Below are 24,865 nucleotides of genomic sequence, written 5' to 3'. Positions count from 1 at the left end.
TGTGAATGAAGGAAGAGTGGAGCAGGAGACAGGAAATCGGTGCTCAAGCTCAGCCTAGTTCATTCATTCATGAGGTCATCTTGTGAAAGTTTACTAAGACTAATTTAGTTATAGTCTAAGTGGGGAGAATTCTATCTCCTTGGTTCTCCAGATTACTATGCGAAATGAATGAAACCACTGCAAATTGGGACACATTGAGCAGACATAACTAGACAAAAAATGTTTAAGATACCTTGCCATTTGCTGGTTAAAATGTTTATAAGTTTAAATTGCTAATAAAAATCAAGCTGACATTGACTGAGTGAAGGAAGGATTAAAAAAACCCCAGCAGTTCTAGGGACACATTTTATCACCAAAAAAAAAAAAAAAAAAGACTTGACATTGCTTCAGATGTTCACATAGCAGCTTCTGGACAGAATAACCATACATAAAAATTACCATAACTTTTGTGAATTTTGTGACTAATTCATAAGTTACATTCAGGATAAGTATAACTGATCCCAGGCTGTTGCTAATAAAATGAAAAACTGGAAATCTCACTTCGCTAGCAATTCTAAACAATAGAAAAGACTCGTGAAAATGTGAGAGCAGACACCAAGAAGATTTGACCAGGAGCCAGAAAAGACATCATAGGCTTTTATGAAAGAGAGAAAGTAAGTTAAGTGTAGTTGAGTTTAACCAGAACTTTGTCCTTAACAGCTTCAACTTCCAAATCTCCCTTCTGGCAAATATTTTAATGACTCTAATATTATAACACAAAATTCATATTAATGTAACTACTATGCACATAATTACAAAATAAGCCTATAAATATTAATGTAAAAATAATAGAAAAGTATATCATAATCAAATAATATATTTAAAAATTAAATTCTCAAACACAGCTAAACCAGGACAATAACAAGAGGATTCACAGTATTTTAATGATCCTACAATCTTCTAAAATTTTATTTAAATGTGTGTTGATATATTCATTAATAGTTCAACTATATTATTTCAAGCCTCCCTTTTTTTAATTTTATTTATTTTATTTGAAGAATGTGTACCACATACTTGACACAGCCGATCATAATACATTTGTTTCCAAAGGTAAGAGAAATTATTTATAAAAAAGAAAGAAAAAGAGTATAACAACAAGCAAATTTGTGAAAATTATTGTATCTCTGGTGAGGTCATTAAATCATTGTCAGGTTTAATAAGCTCTTGCTGCTCGTTGACCATTATGTTACTTTATTTGTTTCTGAACATTAGGTGGCTTCAGATACATAAATTGGTGTGTTCCTACAGGGATGACAGTATTAAACAAAAATAGAGTTGTTCAGGAATTCTAAGCACTATTGCTAATACTGTGGCTTTTGTGGAATATAGTTTTGGCTATCAGGTCTTCTGGAAGTAAGAGAAGGTGATGGGAGAGAACCCACACTCATTCCAAAAATGTCTGATGATATCAGCTTGAATACTGGTATACCTGGAATTTGGATCAGATTAGGTCTCTGCAGAGAGCTGTAGAGGAGTGGTGAAGCAGGGCCATTGGCAAAGCAGAAATTGTGGGTGATAGTTTCAGCAGGTGTGACTTTGGCAGGATGAGGACTTAGCTCAAACTCTCCTCCCAAGATTGTCAGTTTTCAGCTGCATAGCATACATTTTCATGACTTGGTATACATCTCTTTCTAGAACACAGTGAGTCTAAGGAGCTGGCTAAGTGCAGACATGGCAACCCAAGCCCCTTTCTTTATCTCTACATTTCTACAACTTTATGAAACATTCGTCATTTTTAACTGGGTCATTTTCTATAGGACTTGCCGCCCAATCCGGTATATTCTAGAGCGTTGTGACGATATTCTGATAACTGCTGGCCGACACCCACTACTTGCAAAATACAAAGTGAGTGAGAGCAAAAAAATCAGGAAATTTCCTAAAGCATTATCTAGTGGTAACCATTTTAGTACAGAAAATTGTTGAGTACTTCTTGAAACATTTGAAATTGGAATTACAGTCAACTTGGGCACCATCTGCTATGTTCCTCTGATAAATATCACACCAAATCATGGTGCAAGTATGGAATGAATTGATAACTGTAATCAGATGAGTTTGTGAACAGTGTAGTCTGGGTGAAAGGTACTATTGAGAACATAGTTTTATTTATCTCGCTTTGCAGATTGGATTCATGAACAATGGGCTAATCAAAGCTGTTGATGTTGAATATTATGTCAACGGTGGATGCACTCCTGATGAGTCTGAGATGGTAAAATATGTCCTTCTTATAGGTTTTTGATTCAGCTGTATGTACCTTGTTTCATTTACTTGAATATTTGCCTAACAAATAAACTCAATTTTGAGAAGGTTCTAACTACAGGTAAAATCAGATATGTGATTTTAAATATTTGATAGAAATGAAGATTTACTTTGTTTCAATTCAGGTGACAGAATTCATCACTCTGAAATCAGAAAATGCCTATTATATCCCTAATTTCCGATGTCGGAGTAGAGCTTGCAAAACAAATTTGCCATCCAACACTGCCTTTCGAGGATTTGGCTTTCCCCAGGGTACAGTGGTAGTTGAAGCTTATGTCACTGCAGTGGCATCCCAGTGCAACTTACTTCCTGAAGAGGTAATTCATCAGAGCTTCCTAACATAACCCTGATGTGATTAGTTAAAATATATTTTGATTGTGTACATGTAACATTAAGTCAACTACAAAGTAGATACCAAAAATTAAATGTATTCTCTACATATCAGTTACAGCTTTTGCGGTATAACAAATCAACTATAAAATGTAATGAGTTAAAACAAAAGATAATATTTCTTCAGATTCTGTGAGTCAACTGGTAGTTGCTCTTCTGGTCTGAGTTAGTTTTACTGATTTTTTTACAATCTGAGATAACCTCATTGACAGGTCTGGTAATCCATAAGTGAACTGATTAGTCTAGAAGATACCACAACTGAGAAAACTTATCTCTACTTGGTGATTTCAATCCTTCATCAGTTTTACTCAGATTAGTACTCATTATGGTCTAGAAATCATGGCAAAACCATGGCAAATTCTAATGCATAGGCATTTTTTTCAATTCTTAGTTTGTTACATGTGTTTAGCATATTAGTCAAAGCAAAGTCCATAAATTAAACCAAAGTCAGTGTGAAACATCAAAGAGCATGAATAGAGAAAGTGGCATTATTATGTCAATGATGTAAGCATTTTACCACTTTTGAAGACTTTGTAAATCGAGGTTGACAGCAGTTAAGGATAAAGCAATGTGGGCTGGAGTGATAGTACAGTGAGTAGAGTGTTTGCCTGCATGCAACCAACCTAGGTTCAATCCTTAGTATTCCATATGGTCCCCTGAGCCTGGCAGGAGTAATATCTGAGCACAGAGCCAGGAGTATCCACTGAGCACCACCAGGTTGGCCCAAAATAACAACAAAAAAGAATAAGGTAATGTTAGATATTAATCAAAATGTAGGGCCAAAGATATAATACAATAAGTATGGCACTTACATTGCATTGCTAAAATCTGGGTTCAGTGATCCCTGAGCTCTGAGCCAGGAGTCATACCTGGGCACTGCTGAATGTGCCCTCAAAACAAACATTTTATAGCTAGGAGCATATGAAATATTCAATAGTTCTTTATTTTTAATATCTTTGTTTAAGCACCATAATTACAAACATAGTTGTATTTGGGTTTCAGTCATAAAAGAACACCCTCCCTTCACCAGTGCAAACTTCCCACCACCAATTCCCTTCTCCCCCACCCCCTACTTGTATTTGAAACAGGCATTGTACTTCTCTCACTTATTAACATTGTCATGATAGTTGTTAGTGTAGTTATTTCTCTAACTGCACTCACCATTCTTTGTGGTGAGCTTCATATCGTGAGCCGGTCCTTCCAGCCCTCATCTCTATTGTCTCTGGGCATTATTACAATTATGTCTTTCATTTTTCTTAAAATCCATAGATGAGTGAGACTATTCTGTGTCTATCTCTCTCCCTCTGACTTATTTCACTCAGAATAATAGATTCCATGTACATCCCAGTATAGGAAAATTTCATGACCTCATCTCTCCTGATGGCTGCATAATATTCCATTGTGTAGATGTATCTTTAGCCATTCATCTGTTGAAAGACATCTTGGTTGTTTCCATATTCAGGCTACTGTAAATAGTCCTACAATGAATATAGATGTGAGGAAGACATTTTTTATATTGTGTTTTTCTGTTTCTAGAGTATATCCATAGAAGTGGTATAGCTAGATCATATGGGAGCTCAATTTCCAGTATTTTGAGGAATTTCCATATTGTTTTCCATAAAGGCTGGACTAGATGGCATTCCCACCAGCACATTCAATAGCTTCAATTAGTATTATTATATATAGGTATATATAGTATACTTGAATATTTATAGACATTTAAATTTTATTATTTATATCAGAAATAAAATAAACACATATTTCATATATAGAATAGCACATATGTATGAAATCCATTTTATCTTCTTGTCTTTCAGGTTAAAGAAATCAACATGTATAAGACAATAAGCAAAACAGCCTTCAAGCAGACTTTTAATCCAGAGGCCTTGCGAAGATGCTGGAAAGAATGCTTAGAGAAATCTTCATTCTATCACAGGAAACAGATTGCTGAGGAATTTAATAAAAACAATTACTGGAAAAAGAGGGGGCTTGCCGTGATTCCCATGAAATTTAGCATTGGTATTCCCGTGGGCTACTATAACCAGGTGAGGATGGGATGAAAGTCTTCTCACAAAGAGCCATTATCTGTAAATGACTGAAAAAGCACAAGATGTGCAACTCTGAGAAGTTTCCCTGTTCTCTAAAATGAAAGAATCTGAGGCAGAGTCCTACAGCCAAAAGTGGAGGTCATTCAGATAGACAAAGCCTTGGGAGCCCGGATGGCTGTGGGTATTTCAGGAAACAATCAATAGGTAAAGTTCAGTTGAAATAGGAGATGGATTTTAAATGTGGGTATTAAAAAAAAAAAAAAAAAAAAGGCTAAAAGAAAAGGGCCAGAGCAACTGTAGAGTGGTTATGTGTATCTTGCATATGGCCAACCAGGCTTCCATCCCAGACATTCCATATGGTCACTTGAGTATTTCCAAAAGTAATTCCTGAGCTCAGAGCCTGAGTGTGGCCAAAACTAAAACAAAATACAATGTGGGGCCCGGAGAGATAGCACAGCGGTGTTTGCCTTGCAAGCAGCCGATCCAGGACCAAAGGTGGTTGGTTCGAATCCCGGTGTCCCATATGGTCCCCCGTGCCTGCCAGGAGCTATTTCTGAGCAGACAGCCAGGAGTAACCCCTGAGCACGGCCGGGTGTGGCCCAAAAACCAAAAAAAAAAGAAAAAAGAAAAAATAATAAAATGTGGTTGTTGAGTTATAAGGATGACTTTTATTTTTTAATTACTTTATTTAAAATCTGTGGTTTACCAGATTATTCATAATACAGGGATGATTTTTTCAGTTACAAAGTTGTTTATGATTGAGTTTCAGTCACATAGTTTCCAACACCCTTCATCAATGCACATTTTCCACCACCAATGTCCCCAATTTCTCTCCCTGATCTCTCCCATCTCTGTGACATTATTTCTTTCTTTCTGCTGCAGGCGTCTTGTGTCTGTCTCAACAATTCTAGTGGGACAGAGTCCTTCACGTAGGAAAACGGGTAACACAAGTGGTCGAATATGAAATATGAAATAATGATACCACACACAGTGTATGTGGGGTCAACACATTTCTGGCAAGAGTGCGACAAGTTTAATTTTTTGAGCAGGGGAATTTATAGGGGTAAAATTAGCCAGAGGTAAAGAATAATTGTAATCACAAAACATAGTACAACAGTAACAATACCTAAGCTATGGGTGTGACTGTAAAAATTCTAAGTTACAAGAGAGAAGGTTACCCTCAAGGTGACTCTTTGCAAGCTTACTTCAAATGCAAAATCAGGATTAGGAGGAAGTAGGAAATATCTAGAAACTTGGTCTTTCTAGGCTGGACTCTATTGTTTTAGAGGTTAAGTAAAGGGAGGAGCCAAATCCCCAAAAATGAGTTTCCCTATTTCTAAATGAGGATCAATAGTCAAGATCTGCATTCTGGTTACGCCCTTGATTACCAGAAACTGCAGCTGCAAGGACATATTTGAGAAAGAGAGAAAAATTGTCTTTGATTTTAGGGCTGACTATATCCAGAAAAAGGGTTCTCAAATAATCTTTGATGCTGGAATTTCTGAGTCAAATTATTTGATAGAGGCCATTATTTTGCCTGATATATACAAGGGAGAGATAGTCAAATACTGGCTGAAAATGTACTGCCAGGCATCTCTTTGGAAATTCCTCAACCATCCATGCAGGGGAAAAAGGCATCCACAGCAAGCCTTTTGAGGAACCCCATGGGGGTTAAATTAGTTCTACCCACCAGGAAAATCTGAGGATATATCTGGTGGGCTGAGTCCCCCTAAAAGCTTAGGTATGCCCTGACACTTTCTTTTTCTTTCTTTCTTTCTTTTTCTTTCTTTCTTTCTTTCTTTCTTTCTTTCTTTCTTTCTTTCTTTCTTTCTTTCTTTCTTTCTTTCTTTCTTTCTTTTTTTTCTTTTTCTTTCTTTCTTCTTTCTTCCTTTTTTTCTTTCTTTCTTCTTTCTTTCTTTGTCTTTCTTTCTTTCACTCTTTCTCTCTTCTCTCCCTTTTTTTCCTTTTACACACTGGTTTGCAATATTGTTACTGAAGGGATAATCATGCTTTTCACTTTCCCTCCTTTCAGCACCCAGTTCTTGTCCAGAGTGGTCATTTCCAACTCTTATTGTCCTAGTGATCCCTTCTCTGCCCTAACTGCACTCCCCTGTTATTTGTGGCATGCTTCCTACCATGACCTGGTCCTCCTGGCCCTCTATTGTCTCAAAGATATTATTACCACGCTATTTTTATATAACATAAGTGAATGCAATCATTCCATGTTTCTCCTTCTCCTCTGACTCATTTTACTAGGCATAATACTCTCCATATCCATTCATGTATAAGCAAATTTCATTGCTTTATTTATCCTAACAGTTGGATTGTGTAAATATACCACTGTTTCTTTATCTATTCGTCTGTTATCAGGCACTTGGATTGTTTCCAGATTCTGTCTATTGCAAATAGTGCTGCAATAAACATAAGAGTGCAAAAAAGCTTTTCAACATGGGGGGGGGGGGGGAAGGCGCATGGGTATAGAGTATCACAGTAGACTGTTGAATGAGAATTTACCAGCAGTGAATGAGAGTCCTTTTCTCTCTGCATCGGTGCCAGCTCTTTGTGATGTGTGCCAGTCTCTAGGGCCTGAGATGATACCTCATTGTTGTTTTGAAATTAATGATTATTAATGATGCGGAACATTTTTCATGTTCCTTTTGGCCATATGTATATCTTTTTTGAGGAAGTGTTTGTTCATATCTTCTTCCCAATTTTGAATTGGGTGATATATTTTTGCTTTGTTAAGCTCTACCAGTGCCTTGTATATCTTGGATAGTAAATTAACCCCTTATCAAATGGATACTGGGTAAATAGTTTCTCCCATTCTGTGCGCAGTCTTTCTTGTATTCTAGTAACAATTTCCTTTGAGGTGCAGAAGGTTTTCATTTTAATGTAGTCTCATTTGTTTATCTTTGCTTCAGCTTGCTTGAGCATTAGCTTCAATGTCATGGAGTGTCCTGCCTACAGTTTTCTCTGTGTATCTTTTGGTTTCAGGCCTGATATCAAGCCCTTTAATCCATTTTGATTTGACTATTGTGCACAGCATCAAAGAGAAGTCTGAGATTACTTATTTTGCTAGTAGTTGAACAGTTTGAGGATGACTTTTAAATATTTGAGAGAATTAGAATAATATCCCTTTATTTTCTAATTTCTTCTAACAGTAGATCAAAATTTCAAGTATGAGCAAATAAACAGAACAACCTTCTTTACACAGAAATTTAGAGTTTTTAGAGGATGACACGGAAATTACTGTACCTCCTTTTCAATTTCTCTTGAAATTATTTTTCATGAAACTATGAAATTTTCCCTTTTACTCATTTTTTTCTTGCATTTCTGTCTCATGAACCTCAAAATGCCCTTATAATCAAATTCATACAAAGGGAAAAATCTAGCTCCCCTCATGGTGTGAATTAGGTGTGACCAGGCAATTTCTTATATAAAACATAACTTCTAATGTAATGTAATTCTAATGTAATGGCTTAAATGGGAATTGTCTTGAACACCCTTAGCCCAGATTATAGCCAAGAGAAAGAAATTGAGTGGTGGAGGAGAAAAGCAAACATGAAAAGAGGGAGTCCAGGGGACAAGTGCCTTATGGTGCATTGTTGGTGTTTTAAAAAGGGCAGAACTAAATATCCAAACCAAAGGCAACAACAATAGAATAAAGTGACTCAAACTTTAACATATAAACATAAAATGGCCCTGTTATAATGGCAGGCTGAGGTCAGGAGAGTGGTATAAGATACACTCTGGGAACACTTGTGGAGGGAGGTCATAACTGTTGATGGGATTGGCCCTGATTCAATGCATGTCTGAAACTCAACTATGAAGGACTTTGTAAATCACAATGGTTTCAATTTAAAAAAAAAAATAAAAGTACCATCTTTTCAAGCCCTGTCTTAAAAGTCATTAAAGAAAAAAAATGAAGAGGTGGTTAATGAAACTCCATGTGCAGTATAGCTAGGAGGCAACCCACTCAGTCTGGCCCCACGTGGTATTTCTCAAGCTTACTGAGTCTAATAAAGTGAAAATTCTTCCTTGGGAAAATGGCACAGAGGATTTGAGCACATTTTCACCATGTAGACAGCCCCAGATTTGATCCCCAACATCACATGTTATCACTAGTTATAGCCACAGGCGAGGCTCCCGAAAGTGGTCAAAGACTCTTGCAATAGTGCTTAAGTTCTTTATTTATTTGGCTATGCCCATTCACAAAATAAACAACACCATATAGCATAACACATAGCTCTTATGTCTTTACAAATTTGGAAGTAAAGTCATTACTATTTTTTCTATGGCTGGATGTTTTTTTTATCTCTTTCTTTTTATTATTCTTCTTTAGGTTTTGGTTTTGGGGCCACACCCAGCTGCATTCAGGGGTTACTTCTGCTCTGCACTAAGAAATCACTCCTGGCAGACTCAGGGGAACATCTGGGATCAGGGATAGAACCAGGTCCATCCTGGGTTGACTATGTGCAAGGCAAATGCCATACCACTTGCTATCACTCCAGCCCTAAAGTCATTACTATAGAGAGCAATAATATTCAATTCAATAAGAACGTTAACTTAATGTGGTGACCAGTACTGATTTTATGAAACTAAATCCTCACTCACAAAATGCTTCAGAGAGATAGTTCAGAGTGCTGGCATGCATGCAGTGCACCTGGGAAGCCTGAGTTCCATGGTTCACTTCCCAGTAGGTCCTGGGTACCACCAGGACCAAATTCCAAATACCAAGTCAGGAATAACACCTGGGTATTACCAGGTATGGCCCTTAAATAGAAAAAAAGGACAATTTTGGCTGTGGCTGTTGTGGTTGTACAAAGCATGTCCAAGTCCTCATCCTAACTGTACCTAGTCTGTACCTAGAGTGAGAGGCTCAAGTACACACTGTCCTAGTTCCCACTTCCCTCTTGAAATGGTGCAGTAGGTGTGTATACCATTGTCAGCATAGACTGAACTCGTGTAGTTCTCATATACACATGGTATCTCTTGTTCAATTCCTTCCTTGGAAGCCATTAATGAGGCATGTTCATTAAATAAAGTATTCCTTTTATATATTATCTTGAAGTGAAAACACAAAATCTAACAGTTCCAAGGAGATCTTGCAGGTGCTTAGAGAGTTCTTGGAGTCTAGAGATGAGCCTACTTAATTTAGCCTCTCTGCTTCAAAATGATTCTCATGTCCAGGGAGGTGAAACTAAGGAACTATCACACTGCCTTAGACAGGTAGTCCCTAGGGCCTCAAGTTGTCTGTAGAATGAGTGAATCTTCATTTATTGACCAACATTGTGGGTTCTCAAGTCTGGTCATTAGTGAAAGAGTAAGACTATAGAAAACCGAAAAAATAAAAAGGCTTCATTTCTAGTCTACATGAAAGATGAACTGAAAGTATAGAACCATTCACTAATGTCAGTTAAACTTATAGGAATACTCAGCTGCATCTGTTTTTAAACTGAAATTATATTTATTTCCTCTCCAGGCTGCTGCTCTAGTCCACATCTATCTTGATGGCTCTGTCTTAGTGACACATGGTGGCTGTGAATTGGGTCAAGGACTTCACACCAAAATTACTCAGGTATGATAGGAGGTAGATATGGAACTGTCTTCTCCCTTGCAGAAGAGTATAGGTCCTCAACAGTTAATTACATACTTTGCTTCTTGGTTAGTAGGAAAAACACTAAATGAAGGCATTTAGAGTAAGCAATAAAAAAAATCAGGTAAGATGGTGGCAGGCAACAGAACTGGGGAAAAAGGTTACATGCATCTTCCAAAATACAAGAGAACCAAGGCCTTCTAGAAGGTCCTCCCAAGATTTATGCCAGGGGCTAGGAAGATAGCTCAAAGGTGCTTTGCAGGTGCAAGACTCTGAGTTTGGTCCTCGATGCTGCATACACTGGATCCATCAAACACTACAACATTCTATAGTCAACTTAGTCTCATTTAATCCCACGTGGTCAAATATCACTGGAAGTAGCCCTTAGACCCCCTGAGCATTGTCTGTGAGGCAACCATCCCCCTAAAGTGATTTATATTTGCAAAGATAAATACTTTTTCATTTTGGGGCTGGAGCAATAGCACAGCAGGTAGGGAGTTTGTCTTGCATGTGAAAGACCCAATTCGATCACAGGCATCTCATATGGTCCACCAAGCCTGCCAGGAGTAATTCTTGAGCACAGAGCCAGAAGTTGCCCCTGAGCAGCCCCTATGTGGCTTCTCAAAATTACTTTATAATTTTATGACAATAATTCAAAGTTTCAGCTAGAAATGATATAGTAGAATAAGAACTGATGGTCTTAGAATTTGTAGGCTACTTAGAACCTCCACATGACTGGCCATTATGTATGCTGATTCAAAGAAATGTGTTGAAAAGGCAAGTGGTTTTTGATAGAAATTTTTTGTTTCTTTTAATATTGAAATGTGTTTACTATGACATTTAAATTAAAAATGCCAGTCTGAGAAGAAGAAAAAGAATGTTATAGGGCTGGAAAAAAACTATAGTATAAGGCTTTCCTTGCATGTGACCAACCCTGGTTTGATCCCTGGCACCACATATGGTCCCCAAGCACCACAAGAATCATCTCTAAAAACTGAATCAAAGAGGCCAGAGAGATAGCACAGCAGTAGGGTGCTGGTCTTGCATGTGGCTGACTGAGAACAACCCTGGGTTTGATTCCCATCATTCCATATGGTCCCCCGAGCCTGTCAGGAGTGATTTCTGAGTGAAGAGCCAGGAGTAACTCCTGAGCACTCCCAGGTGTAGCCCATAAACAATAAAAAAATAAATAACAGAATCAGAAGTAGCTTCCAAACACTACTATCCAAGAACCCAAAATGAAGGGATTACTTAACATAATACTTTTTTTAAAAAACACACCAAAAGGGACCGAGAGATAGCACAACAGTTGGGAGTTGGCCTTGCAAGCAGCCAACCCAGGACAGATAATGGTTTGAATCCCAGCATCCCATATGGTCCCCGGAGCCTGCCAGGAGCAACTTCTGAGCACAGAGCCAGGAGTAACCCCTGAGCACTGTGGGGTGTGATCTAAAAACCAAAACCAAAACAAACAAAAAAATCACCAAATAAAAAGTTGATTGGCTGAGTGTCTCCAAAAACAATGTTACCTTTCATAGTGCATGTAAAAACCTCCAAACTTATAATTTACATAAAAAACCCAAACTGCAAGCCAGAGAAATGACTCCACCATAAGGCATTTGCCTGCATGTGAGGTCCTGGGTTCTATCTCCAGCACCAATAAATATAAATATAGATAAATATACATATACACACACAAAACTCATATGCCATTGTTCACATGAGTATACATTGCTTCCTTTAGTTTGGCATTAAAAATAAAAATGAAATAGAGAAGCTGGAGAAATAACATTGCAGGTAGGGGTTTAACTTGTACACAGCCAAGGTTTGATTACCAGCATCTCATATGGTCTCAAAGTTTGCTGGGAGTCAATTGTGACTTCTGATTCTGTTTTGTTTTTTTTATTTTTCATTTGTGCAGAGCCAAAAGTAATTTCTGAGCACCTCTAAGTGTAGCCCAAAAAAACAAAATAATAATAATAATAATAATAATAATAATAATAATAGAAAACTTAAGGTGCTCTTTTAAGTGGTTGCCTTTATAGGACAATCAGGTTTTACACACAATTCAGAAAAGTAAGAGAGCCAAAGAAATGGCTTAGAGAGCTAAAGATTATGCTTTGCAAACATACAAAAATAATTAAAATTGGGTTTGAATAGGGCTTAAGGCCCCCAAGAGAAACAAAACTTTCTTTTTGCCTCTGGCAGGTTGTAAGCCGGGAACTAAACATTGACAAGTCGTACATACACCTGGCCGAGACCAGCACGCTCACAGTGCCCAATGCTGTCTTCACCGCAGGCTCGATGAGCACAGACATCTTTGGGAAGGCCGTACAGGTGACTCTTCTCTCCTTCAACTTCCAAGGGACTATGCCAGATGGGTCCTTACTCTGCTCCTACAGTTCCTGAAAATGAAAGAGCAGGAATTAGGCTGGGTCTCTTCATTAATGGGCTGCGCTCCAATTACTCTGGGTCCCTTCTTTTGGTGGGCTTCTTCCAGTCTCCTGGATTTAAGTTACCGCTCATGTTTCTGATGATGTAAGCTTTATGGATCACTGTTATTGAGAGAAGACCTTTCCCTTCGTGAACTAAAATGTCCAGTCTGAAAAGTATGTCACACCGCAGTATCTCTGCTGTTTCTCTGCTACGACCTGAGAGTGAAAAGCATTTAGCATTTCCCTTCCTGCATATCCTCCCCTACCTATTTATTCCCTCCTAGTCTACATTCACTTAGACCCTTATAAAGTCAAAGAAGCAAGAATATGGAGGTAAACAGTAGGACAGACTCCACTTGACAGCCTCCTTGTTTCAGTTCATCTTACCCTTCCTCGCCCCATATGCCATCAGGCCCTTCTCTGAGAGCCCCTTCTGGGAACTGATTAGACATGTATTCTTGATACTTGAATCATTATACTCTGCCCCAATACCACCTGAGACTCGGGCCATCTGCATCTCTTTATCCTGCATTCTTTGAGTCTAGAAATGACCAGGAGCTGGGAGGGTGGGTCTGTACAAAGTTACTGAATAAAGTTTATAGAGGTTCTATTGCGAGTGATGGAAGAGGATTGACAATAAATAATAACACACCCAAAAGTACCTGTAAAAAGAAAAGTCTTCCTAAATGCCATTTAATGAGTAGCAACAGCTTTTCTTTCTTTTTATTTTTCTACTTTAATATATCATAAATAATACTTGCTTTTGAAATGCACAAATAAAAGCCTTTTAAACTGAAAAAAACTCAAAAATAAGTTTAGCTTAAATCTGACAATTTTAATATGGCTGTTGAAAAACATGTGAATACACTGTCGTTGAGACAAAGTACAATTCTTCATTGGAAGGCTAAAAGTATAGGGCAACAATTTCAAATCTTCCCTCCCACTGAGGTGGGAGAGAAGGATAACTTATGTTCTGGTCAGGAATTGGAGCCTCTGGAGTTGGAAGAAGGAGCCATTGTCACTATTGACTAGAACCTTTTGACTTCTTAGAATAGGAAGTCAGAAAAGATTCCTAACATCCTGTGATTGATAAATAATAAATTAATAAGTAGTAACTTAAAATAGAAAACAGAAATAAAAATAGGTCTTATAATCCACAAGGAAGAAGGTAGGAAAAAAAGAAATTATAAGAATTGGGTTACCTCTTGGGCAGAGAGAAACCTGGAAAGATGCTAGTTGCCATCCTTAAGTTTGGTCCTGAGCATGTTGAGGAAGTAGTGAAGGAAAGCATCTGATCACAGGGGAAACACTTTTTCTGTGCTCAAAAAGCTGCAAAATTTCTGGTGCTATAACAGAGAAAGTGAAAGGCAGAAAGATAGTTGGAGTGAGGCTGGGGTATTCATGGTCATTGTAGAATATAGAGAAAAGACCCAAATGATGCTAGGGGATTGGTCTCTCTACTTTGTGAATTTTTTTTAAATATTTACTTTAATCAAAGCTGGAAAAATAGTATCTGGCATTGGAAGCTCCACTAGAAGGAGACAACCCAACCAAAAATATTATGTAAAGTGGGCTTTTTCCATCCAAGAAAGAGGGTTTAGAAAGATACAAAGAGAATGACAAATGTTCTCTCAATGTTTCTCTAAAAGGAAAGGCTTATCTTAGGAAACCAGCAGATTGTCACGTGTTCAGTTAGACATCAGAATAAATGGTCATGGTATAATAAAAATAGTTGCTGTTTGTAAAAAATGGGAACTCAGAACTAGGTTTGCCTTGTATGTGAACTCTTTTGACGGTATTTAGTTGTAATTACAAACTCAATTAGCAAAGATAGATCTTGGACAATACAATCACTATGGTGTATGAAAAACCAGAGACATTTCCCAAAAGAAGGTGATGAATACAAAGGAACAGAAACCAGAAATCGAGGAGTGATGAGATTGAGATGAATAATCAGCGTCAGTCAAGTAAACAGACTTGTATTTCAGTTAGAAGTGGAAGCTAAGCTCACACTCAGGATTGCACATAGAGTATCTCAGGAATTCAAGATTTCACCTCAATAGTTTTATTTTCATCTTACTTAAAAAAAAGTTAACAACAGAGGAAATGGGGAAGAGAAAGGAAGATAAGAAAGGTGAGAAGGGTCCTATGACCAGTGATAGAGAAATATTGATGCTGAGAGGGCAAGTATAATGCAGTAATCTTGTGTGCCTAATGCATAAATATTAACATGACTATAAACCATCTTGCTTAAAAAAAAAAGAATTTCATGCATCACTCAAGTTTGAGAAATCTCCCTTCCAAGAAGTTGAGAAAGAGGGTTCATAAAGCTGTCAATCAGCTTTTGATCCATTTAAACCTTTGACATTTTGCTACTTCTTTTAATTTCTGGTCTTGACTTCATTTCTAATATTTATGTTTAGAATGCCTGCCAAATTCTTATGTCTCGCCTGCATCCAGTAATGAAGAAAAACCCTAAAGGAAAATGGGAGGATTGGGTAAGTGTCTCTTGGTTATCCCTGCCCAGAAAAAACAGCCACGCCCAAATAGAGTAAAAACTCTCAGTGTCTGGGGATGTCCACTCAATATCAAAACATTGGCTGCTATTTAATTTTGCATTTCCAAAAGAGTAAAAAATATGTATGTGCTCCCTGATTGGACATGAGCTCCATGAAACAACCTACTCAGCACCTTGCTGTTCTCACCAAGCAATGAAGAATATTGCACATTACTCTATTTTAATACTGATTATTACTACAATTGCCATTCTGCTTCTTCTCCACCACTAACTAGTTTACTCTATGAATGAAGGTGATATAACATACTGAGACAGACAACTAAAAGCATGGTGGGGAAATCAAGATAAAAATAGGACCATGCAGTCAGAGATTGGAGCTTAGTGCACTTTCTTTGCATGTCAAGTTCAAGCTCAACACCATACACGGTCCCTTGCACAACACCAGGAGTGACCCCTGAGTGCAGAGTCAGGAATAAGCCCTGAGCACCTATGGGTGTGCAGCACAAAAACAAAAAAGAAAAATACAAACATAATACATATATGCACATTCATGTATAATATATGTGTGTGATCATACTTAAGCATATAAACATATATGTGAATATATGCACCCATACATTTTTTTTCTTCTTTATTTGAACATCTTGATTACATAAATGATTGTGATTAGGTTTCAGTCATGTAAAGAACACCCCCTTCACCAGTGCAACATTCCCACCACCAATGTCCCCAATCTCCCTCCATCCCACCCCACCCCCACCTGTATTCCAGACAGGCTTTCCAGTTCCCTCATTCATTCACTTGATTATGGTAGTTCTCTGTGTAGTTATTTCTATAGCTGTACTCACCACTCTTTGTGGTGAGCTTCATGGAGTGAGCTGGTGTTCCAGCCCTCCTCTCATTGTCTCTGAGGACTGTTACAAAAATGACTTTTATTTTTTTTAAAACCCATAGATGAGTGAGACTATTCTGCATATCTCTCTCTCTCCCTCTGACTTATTTCACTCAGAATGATAGATTCCATGTACATCCATATATAGGAAAATTTCATGACTTCATCTCTTCTGATGGCTGCATAATATTTCATTGTGTATATGTACCACAGTTTCTTTATCCATTCGCCTGTTGAAGGGCATCTTGGTTGTTTCCAGAGCAGCACCCATACATTTTACATATATATAAGTACATGAATACATCTGCACATATAAAAATAAGCACATAAGGGCTGGGGCGGTGGAGCAAGTGGTAAGGCGTTTGTCTTGTATACGCTGACAAAGAACATATTGCGGTTCCATCCTCCGGTGTCCCATATGGTCCTCCAAGCCAGGAATGATTTCTGAGTTTATAGCCAGGATTAACCCCTGAGTGTCACTGGGTGTGGTCCAAAAACAAACACCAGAAAAGGCACATATGAACTTGGCCCACTCCTTAAATTAAAAAAGCCAAATTGAAGAGAACCATGACCAGTAAGCACCTCTTTGTAAAGCACATCCTAGGCCTTACACAGTCTTACTTGTGGTGAACCTGGCAGTGACCTTGGTGAAACCAGAAGGAGACCATCTTTTCACTTCTTGTTCCTCTCCGTTAATTTTTGTCACTGATCATCTCTTGCAGGTTGCAAAAGCATTTGAAGAATCCATCAGTCTCTCAACAACTGGATATTTCAAGTAAGATAGATTTGGGCCAGAAAGAACAAGTGTTAAGGCTCTTGCCCTACCTGTGGTCAACCCCAGTTTGATACCTGGCCCCACCTGTGGTTCCCCCCAAGCACTGGTGATCCCTGAGCACGGAGCTATAGAGCTAAGAGTGAACTCTGATAACAGACAGGTGTGGCAAGCAGAGAGGGAGAGAGGGGGCGGAGTGAGGGGGAGGAAGGAAGGAGGGAGGCAATGGTGAGAGCTCTTGAATCTGAGCAGATGCAGGAAGATAGTATCAAGCCACTGCCCAGCGTTCATACTCCAATTTTGGGCCAATGGTGGAGAAGGAGAAGGAGATGGGGGAAAGGGAGGAGAGCTAAGGACCCCTGAGGCCACCTCTGTTTACCACCCAGAGTTCTCTATGCATTGACCCATCCTAGAAATGCCCTTTGTGGACAGGGTAAAACTTTCCAGGTCTGCAGGGATCCACACAGGCTCCTTGGAGGAGAGAGAGCAGAGTACTCACCCTCAGTGTTAGAGGGGTGCTTAGTCCAGCAGGCCTCTGATTACTGTGCTAATCAGAAGAAAATTCTGATTCTTTTCTTCCGACTGCCCTCAGAGGCTACCAGACATACATGGACTGGGAGAAGGAGGAAGGACACGCTTATCCGTATTGGGTCTATGGAGCAGCCTGTTCAGAAGTGGAGATTGACTGTCTGACTGGGGCATATAAGGTAAAGAGTGACCAGCACAGTTGCCAAATTCCTGGTGAAAATGAACGCCAAGGTGCTTTCTGCTTCGTGCTGTAAATATACTCAATAATTTCCGTTTTGTGTTGTAAGTACTCAATAATATAAATATTCATTGATCTTCCCAATGAGACAGTCAAGAACAGAGTGTCATTTTAATAGTGATGTGGATGTGTTTTAAATAAGCAGTAACATGCAGGATTTCTTTTCTCAGCTCCGTCGAACTGATATCTTTATGGATGCAGCTTTCAGCATAAACCCAGCCCTGGACATTGGACAGGTATGTGATACAGAACTGCCCCATGAGATGTCTGGTCCATTCCAGAGTTTTGGTTTTTTATTCAGAGTCCTCCACACCACAATGTTCATAGCTGGTGCCAGAATCTAACAATCTATATATTATACATACATAAAGATAAAATAGACAAATAGTAGGAAATGACTGACTGCAATGAAGACTAATAGATAAAAATATTGAAAGAAAATTTTCAGAAATATACAATTATTGTCTTCTGTGGCAGAAGTGTGTGTGATTTATTCTATTTTAGAGTTCTCCATGTTTTCTCATTTTTATTCAATCCACATTCACATAGTTACTTTTAGAGAATGTTAGAGAAATGCATAGTTAATTGACAATAGTACTCATATTCTGTTTAAACAGAGTGCATAATTTGGAGATATAAGGAAGAGGGTAATGCTTGAATGCAATTATCCTCTCCTGCAAAATTTAAGTACTTGAAATTTTTCTCAAAAATCAATAACATTAGTATACACTCAAAGTCTTCAGATATCGTTTCTAGTGGCTGGGGTAGCTTTTTATTTTTATCTTGGCTTGTGCCTCAGAAGTATGATCACAGAGTAGCCATGTCAAATCCTCCCAGACTTAACAAGTTGGTCCCCAAATCTAATATGTGTATCTAGAGGTTGAGCAACTTGATAAAACCAGGTATGTGGTGCTTAATCTGCCAACAGTTTTATCTCACCCTGTCTTAAGAAATTGGTTTAGAGGCCAGAAAGATAGTATAGTAGATAGAGTATTTGCCTTACAAGCGGTTGACCCAGGTTCTATTCCCCCATATCCCATGTGGTCCCCTAGCCCTGCCAGGATTGATACCTGAGTTCAGATCCAGAATTAACCCTGAGCACTGCCAGGTGAGATGTCAAAACAAAACAAAACAAAAAAAGAAATTGGTTGACCTAGATTGGTCAATAGGTTTTGATAAGGGCAGATGGGGGACTGTCTTCAAGCAATGCTCAGAAAACTTGGGGTGCAGGGATATCTCAGGCTGCTGATTCCATGAGAGGATGTGAGCTACTTGGATATTATGGGGCTGGTATTACCCTGGACACGGGTAGATGTTTTGCTAGAACCACAGCCAGTAGGGGTCTGAACATAATCAACCCTGGCTCTACCTCTCCAGCCTCCCAATGGGTCTTTTAAAGAATAATTTTACTAGTACCTCCATGTTCTAAAACTGTGGCCCTTAGTCTGCAACAGAAGCACTTACTGGAAATGTGCCTTGCTGGCCCATATAATTCTGAACTTGCTCAGGTTCTGACCTGCACCTGAAATGCACTTTGATTGCTTGCAGGGTTGTTTGTTTTTGAACCACACCCAATAATGCTAAGATCTCATCCTGGCTCTGTACTCAAAAGTCATCCCTAGAGGTCCTCAGGAACTGTGTGTAGAACTAGAGATAGAGCCAGGATCAGCAAGTTAAGTTCCTTTCTTCCTCTTAGCTTTCCAACCTTCTGATGGTCATCTTAAACCTGTAAATCTCAAGAATTGTAACTAGCCACAGCTCCTATTTCTCCTCCTTTTTTTTTTTTTCATCTTCCTACCTGTCTAAAGCAAAAGCAGAAAGGAAGACTGACCAGGAAAAAGCTTCCAGTATCCCCTGGGAAAAGAAAGGAAAGTCAGCCCTGTACTCAACTGAATTCTTGAACCCTATCCTTTCCTGTCCTTTGATCATTCTCAAGCATTTGGATACCAGCATTTAAATTTAACTTTTCTTTAAATTCAGCACTTTCAGTCAAATGCAGTGCCCTCTAGAATCTCCAGGAAGACAGTCTTTCAAGGGCATCTTTTCATTTTTTAAATACCATATTTAATTAAATTTTAATTTGTTGTTTGTTTTGGGACCACTACTGGCAATGCTCAGGGTTTACTCCTGGCTTTACACTTAGGAATAATTTCTGGAGGTGCTCAGGAGACTATATGGGATGTTAGGGATTGAACCTGGGTCAGTCAGATGCAAAGCAAGTGTACTAATGCTCCAGCCCCTTAATTTAAATTTTAATTGAATTAAAATATTTCTTCCAACCTATTTCATTTAATATCTGCTCTTCATGATAATTTGTAAGTGCAAGTACAAAAATCCAGAGATAATAAACTGTTAAATTTTCAGGGTTTTTATTGATAATCTCAAGTTCTTTTTTTTTTTTTTTTTTTTATTGTGACCATACAATCCTGAGGAACAGATCTAGGTCACAAAATCTGCAAGACTTATGCTCTGTCACTTAAGCCACGTTCCAGCCTTACTTACTGTTCATGCTGCTTTAACATTGAATACCTTTGTCGTCTACTTCAAATGACTTTTACTGAGAATCTATCAACTAGACATCGTACAAAGCAGGGAATATGAGGCCAAGCCTCAGCATGGATTATAAATGAGTAAGGAGGATGAGATAGTGACAAGAGAGTGACTGAACAAGGAAAAGGCTCTCTCAGCACTCCCAGAATGGGGAACATGTTCAAGATGTAGTGAACTATAAAAGAAAAATTATTAAATTCATGGGGTGGTAATAGTAGCTAAAAGGTTCCAAGGAGGCACTAATTATTTCTCTCAACTTAAAGCATGAGCAAGAGTTTTTCAGGAGGACAAACTTAAGTAGGAAGCAGTGAAGAATATCAAGAAAAACTATATTTACAAGGACTTGAGCAAATCTTGGTAAGTTTAGGGATTGACCTGAACTCTGTTGACTTCCTCTAGTGTGAATAACCTGAAGAGCAGAGATAAGGCCAGGCAAATCAGAACAAACCTTAGGAAGCTTTGTAAATTCACTGCAGTGCTTTCAAGTGTGATGGGGCCAGAGTGCCAGGACAGCAAGTAGGGTGTTTACCTTGCATGCAGCTTTATTGTGTTCAATCTCCAGTACCCCTTACGTGAACCTTCCCTGCCAGTAGGATGCCCTGAACACTGTTGTATGTGACCCCCAAACAAAACAAACAACAAAGACTGAATAACAATGGGTCAGAGCTTTAATCAAATTAAAATATTCATTCAGAGGCTGGAATGATAGTACAACAGGTATAGCATTACCTTGGACACAGCCAACTTGGGATCAATCCCTGAAGCCTATAGTAAGAGATCCCTTGAGCCCACCAGGAGTAATTCCTGAGTGCAGAGCCAGGAGTAACATCTGAGCATTGCCAAATAAATAAATGTAAATGAAATAATTATTCAGCCAATATCGTCTTCTGACAAAATATTTTTTTGCATTTAGGTTGAAGGAGCTTTTATCCAAGGCATGGGACTATATACCACAGAAGAGCTGAAGTACTCTCCAGAAGGTGTGCTTCACACTAAGGGTACAAATGACTACAAAATCCCCACTATCACCGAAATTCCAGAAGAGTTCTTTGTCACTTTGGTACATTCCCGCAATCCCATAGCCATCTACTCATCCAAGGTAAGAACTCAAGACCTCTATATTTCTTTTCTAGAACTTCAAAATTAGATACAACAAATTGGGTGGCTTAAATAGCAAGAGATCTGCTTTCTCTTAGTTCTAGAATTGACAAATCAGATTTTATTTTCTTCCCAAGATTTCTCCTTAATTTGGAGATGGTGGCCTACTTACTGTGTCCTCATATAATCATGCATGTGTCCTCTATTCATCTCCTGATTTCCTTTTCTCATAAATTCACCAATAGCCTTGAATTAGCATCTATGCTGAAGATCTTCCCTTCAGTTAATCTAGTTGTTAGAGACCTTATTTTCCAGTACAGTCACATTCTGAATTAGGACATCGACAAATGAATTTGGAAGAAAAATTCAGGCCACAATGGGTCTACTCCTTAAAAAATAAAATTGTAGGGACCAGGAAGGTGGCGCTAGAGGTAAGGTGTCAGCCTTCCAAGCGCTAGCATAGGATGGACAGCGGTTCGATCCCCTAGCTTCCCATATGGTCCCCCCAAGCCAGGAGCGATTTCTGAGCGCATAGCCAGGAGTAACCCCTGAGCGTCAAATGGGTGTGTCCGCCCCCAAAAAATAAAATTGTAAAAGTTTCCTTAAGTTTATTACTCTTTGGAGTACAAATAGAATATCTCAGAGATGAAGAGGAGAAAGAAAACTCGGGCACAGTAGAGACTTTTATTTTTCTAAAAAGAATAGCCCCCTTCACCTGTGCAAGATTCCTACCACCTATTCCCCCATCTCCTTCCTCTCCCACCTCCTGCCTGTATTTGAGTCAGGTATTGTATTTATCTCACTCATCACCATTGTTATGATAGTTTTCAGTGTAGTTATTTCTCTAACTGCACTCACCACCCTTTGTGATAAGCTTCATATCATGAGCCGGACCTTTCAGGCATCTCTATTGTCTCTGGGTATTATTACAATAATGTCTTTTATTTTTCTTAAAACTCATAGATGAGTGAGACTGTTCTGTGTCTATCTCTCTCCCTCTGACTTATTTCACTCAGCATAATAGTCTTGTCCATTCATGTATAGAAAAATTTCATGACTTCATCTCTTCTGACGGCTGCATAGTATTCTATTGTATAAATATACCACAGTTTGTTTAGCCACTCATCTGTTGTTGGGCATCTAGGTTGTTTCAAGATTCTGGTTATTGTAAATAGCGCTGCAATGAATATACGTGTGCAGGAGGCATTTTGTATTGTGTTTTTGGGACCCTAGGGTATAGCCCTAGGAGTATAGCTGTTTAGGAGTATAGTAGGGTATAGCTGGATCATATGGGATCTTAATGTCCAGTTTTTTGAGGAATCTCCATATTGTTTGCCATAAAAGCTGGACTAGACAGCATTCCCACCAGCAGTGAATGAGAGTTTCTTTCTCCCACATCCCCACCAGAACTTATTGTTCTTATTTTTTTGTGATGAGTGTCAGTCTCTGTGGCATAAGATAGTACCTCATTGTTGTTTTAATTTGCATCTCCCTGATGATTAGTGATGTGGAGCATTTTTTCTTGTGTCTTTTTGGCCATTTGTAGTTCTTCTTTGAGGAATTATTTGTTCATTTCTTCTTCCCATTTTTTGATGGGATTAGTTTTATTTCTTATTAAGTTCTGTCAGTACCTTGTATATCTTAGATATTAGCCCCTTATCTAATGGGTATTTTGGTGAATAGTTTCTCCCATTCTGTGGGTGGCCTTTGTATCTTAGTCACTATTTCCTTTGAAGTGCAGAAGCTTCTCAGCTTAATACAGTCCCATCTGTTTATCTCTGCTTCCACTTGTTTGGAGAGTGCTGTTTCCTCCTTGAAGATGCCTTTAGTCTCAGTGTTATCAAGTGTTTTACCTACTTAAAAGTTAGTACCACTTTTGCTCTGTCCCAGAAATTCTGATAATTTTTGTCTTTATTGGTATTTGTTTCCAGAAATCTTTTGATTTCCTCTCTGGTTGTTCAGTAGTAAACTGTCCAGGTGTTAAAGTTTTCTTCTGTGTCCCTTTGTAGTTTACTTCCAATTTCAGTGCATTGTGATCTGAGAAGGTAGTCTGTACAATTTATAGCATCTTGATTTTATGGAGATATGTTTTATTAGCCAGTATGTGGTCTATCCTCAAGAATTAGCCATGTGCTTTGGAAAAGAATGTGTATCCAGTAATCAGGGATGGAGTGCCATATATATATTTCTACTAGTCCTCTTACTTTAATTTCTCCTTTCAGAGTTAGTATATTCTTGTTTACCTATCAAAGGCTGACAGGCTGATGTTGAGTCTCCCACTATTATTGTGTTGCTATTGATGTCTTCTTTCAGATTTGTCAACAATTATATTAAATATTTTGTTGGTCCCTCATTGGGTGCATATATGTTTAGGAGTAAGATTTCTTCCTATTGAACATATCCCTTGATTATTACAAAATGCCCATTTTGTTTCTTATAGTTTTTCTAAGTCTAAAATTTGTATCATTGGTTATTAATATGGCCACTCCAGCTATTTTAAGGGAGTTGTTTGCTTGGATGATTGTTTTTCAATCTTTGATGTTGAAGTCTATGTTTGTTCTCAATATTCAGATGTGTTTCTTAAAGATAGCAAAATGTTAGATTCAGCTTTTTGATCCATTTTTGCCACTCTATGTCTCTTGACTGGTGCATTTAGTCTATTGACATTAAGAGAGATAATTGTCATGGGATTCAGTGTCCTCTTTATATAGAAGTTTGATGTGTCTATTGGTCTGTCTTGTCTTAAAGTAGATCTTTCAGGTTTTTTTAAGGCTGGTTTTGAGTCTGTAAAGTTTCTGAGCTGTTGTTTATCCATGAAGCTATGTATACTTCCTTCAAACCTGAAAGTGAGTCTGGCTGGGTGCAGTGTTCTAGGTGAAGCATTCATTTCTTTGAGTTTTGTCACTATATCCCATCACTGCTTTCTGGCCTTGAGGGTTTCTTGTGACAGGTCTGCTATAAATCTTAAGGATGCTCCTTTTAATGTAATTTCCCTTTTTTTTATCTTGCTGCTTTCAGTATTCTATTTCTATCTGTAGGATTCATCATTGTGACTAGGATGTGTCTTGGGGTGCTTTTCTTTGGGTCTATTTTAGCTGGTACTTTTGAGCATGCAGGATGTTGTTGCTTTCAGTCTTTTACTCTGGGAGTTTCTCTGCAATGATGTTCTTGACTGTTGATTATTCTTGGAAATTTTCTTCCCGAGTCTCTGGGACTTCATGATTCTTATATTATTTCTGTTGAGTTTATCAAATATTTCTATTTTTGTCTTGTTCACTTTCTTTGAGGATTTTTTTCATTGTCTGATCATTTGCTTTAAGGCTCTTTTCCAAACTTTTCTGTTGTATTGTTGTATGGAGTTATGCATTTAATCTTCCAACTCAATGATTTTGTCCTCAGCTGCTGTTACTCTGTTAGAGAGGCTTTCCAGTGAGGTTTACGTTTTGTTTACTGAGCTTTTTGGTACAGTTATTTCAGTATGGAGTTTTCTTATTTTTATCACCAT

General features: G+C 38.3%; 2 protein-coding genes across 2 annotated transcripts in view; one reads left to right on the top strand and one right to left on the bottom strand.

Moving 5' to 3' along the window:
- Positions 1 to 24,865, bottom strand: part of CLK1 (CDC like kinase 1) — a 747,223-nt gene that overhangs the window by 529,290 nt on the left and 193,068 nt on the right. The window lies entirely within an intron of this gene.
- Positions 1 to 24,865, top strand: part of LOC126008679 (aldehyde oxidase 4-like) — a 127,403-nt gene that overhangs the window by 97,331 nt on the left and 5,207 nt on the right. The window contains exons 24-34 of the mRNA XM_049772918.1: positions 1,797 to 1,884; positions 2,159 to 2,245; positions 2,421 to 2,612; positions 4,503 to 4,730; positions 10,216 to 10,311; positions 12,538 to 12,666; positions 15,188 to 15,262; positions 16,897 to 16,949; positions 17,539 to 17,653; positions 17,883 to 17,948; positions 21,176 to 21,361. Of these exons, the coding sequence (XP_049628875.1) occupies positions 1,797 to 1,884; positions 2,159 to 2,245; positions 2,421 to 2,612; positions 4,503 to 4,730; positions 10,216 to 10,311; positions 12,538 to 12,666; positions 15,188 to 15,262; positions 16,897 to 16,949; positions 17,539 to 17,653; positions 17,883 to 17,948; positions 21,176 to 21,361 (1,315 nt within the window). The remainder of the gene's footprint in view (positions 1 to 1,796; positions 1,885 to 2,158; positions 2,246 to 2,420; positions 2,613 to 4,502; positions 4,731 to 10,215; positions 10,312 to 12,537; positions 12,667 to 15,187; positions 15,263 to 16,896; positions 16,950 to 17,538; positions 17,654 to 17,882; positions 17,949 to 21,175; positions 21,362 to 24,865) is intronic.

The sequence above is a fragment of the Suncus etruscus genome, chromosome 5 (genome assembly GCF_024139225.1).
Source record: "Suncus etruscus isolate mSunEtr1 chromosome 5, mSunEtr1.pri.cur, whole genome shotgun sequence".
Lineage (NCBI taxonomy): Eukaryota > Metazoa > Chordata > Mammalia > Eulipotyphla > Soricidae > Suncus > Suncus etruscus.
This window is presented reverse-complemented; position numbering and strand designations above follow the sequence as displayed.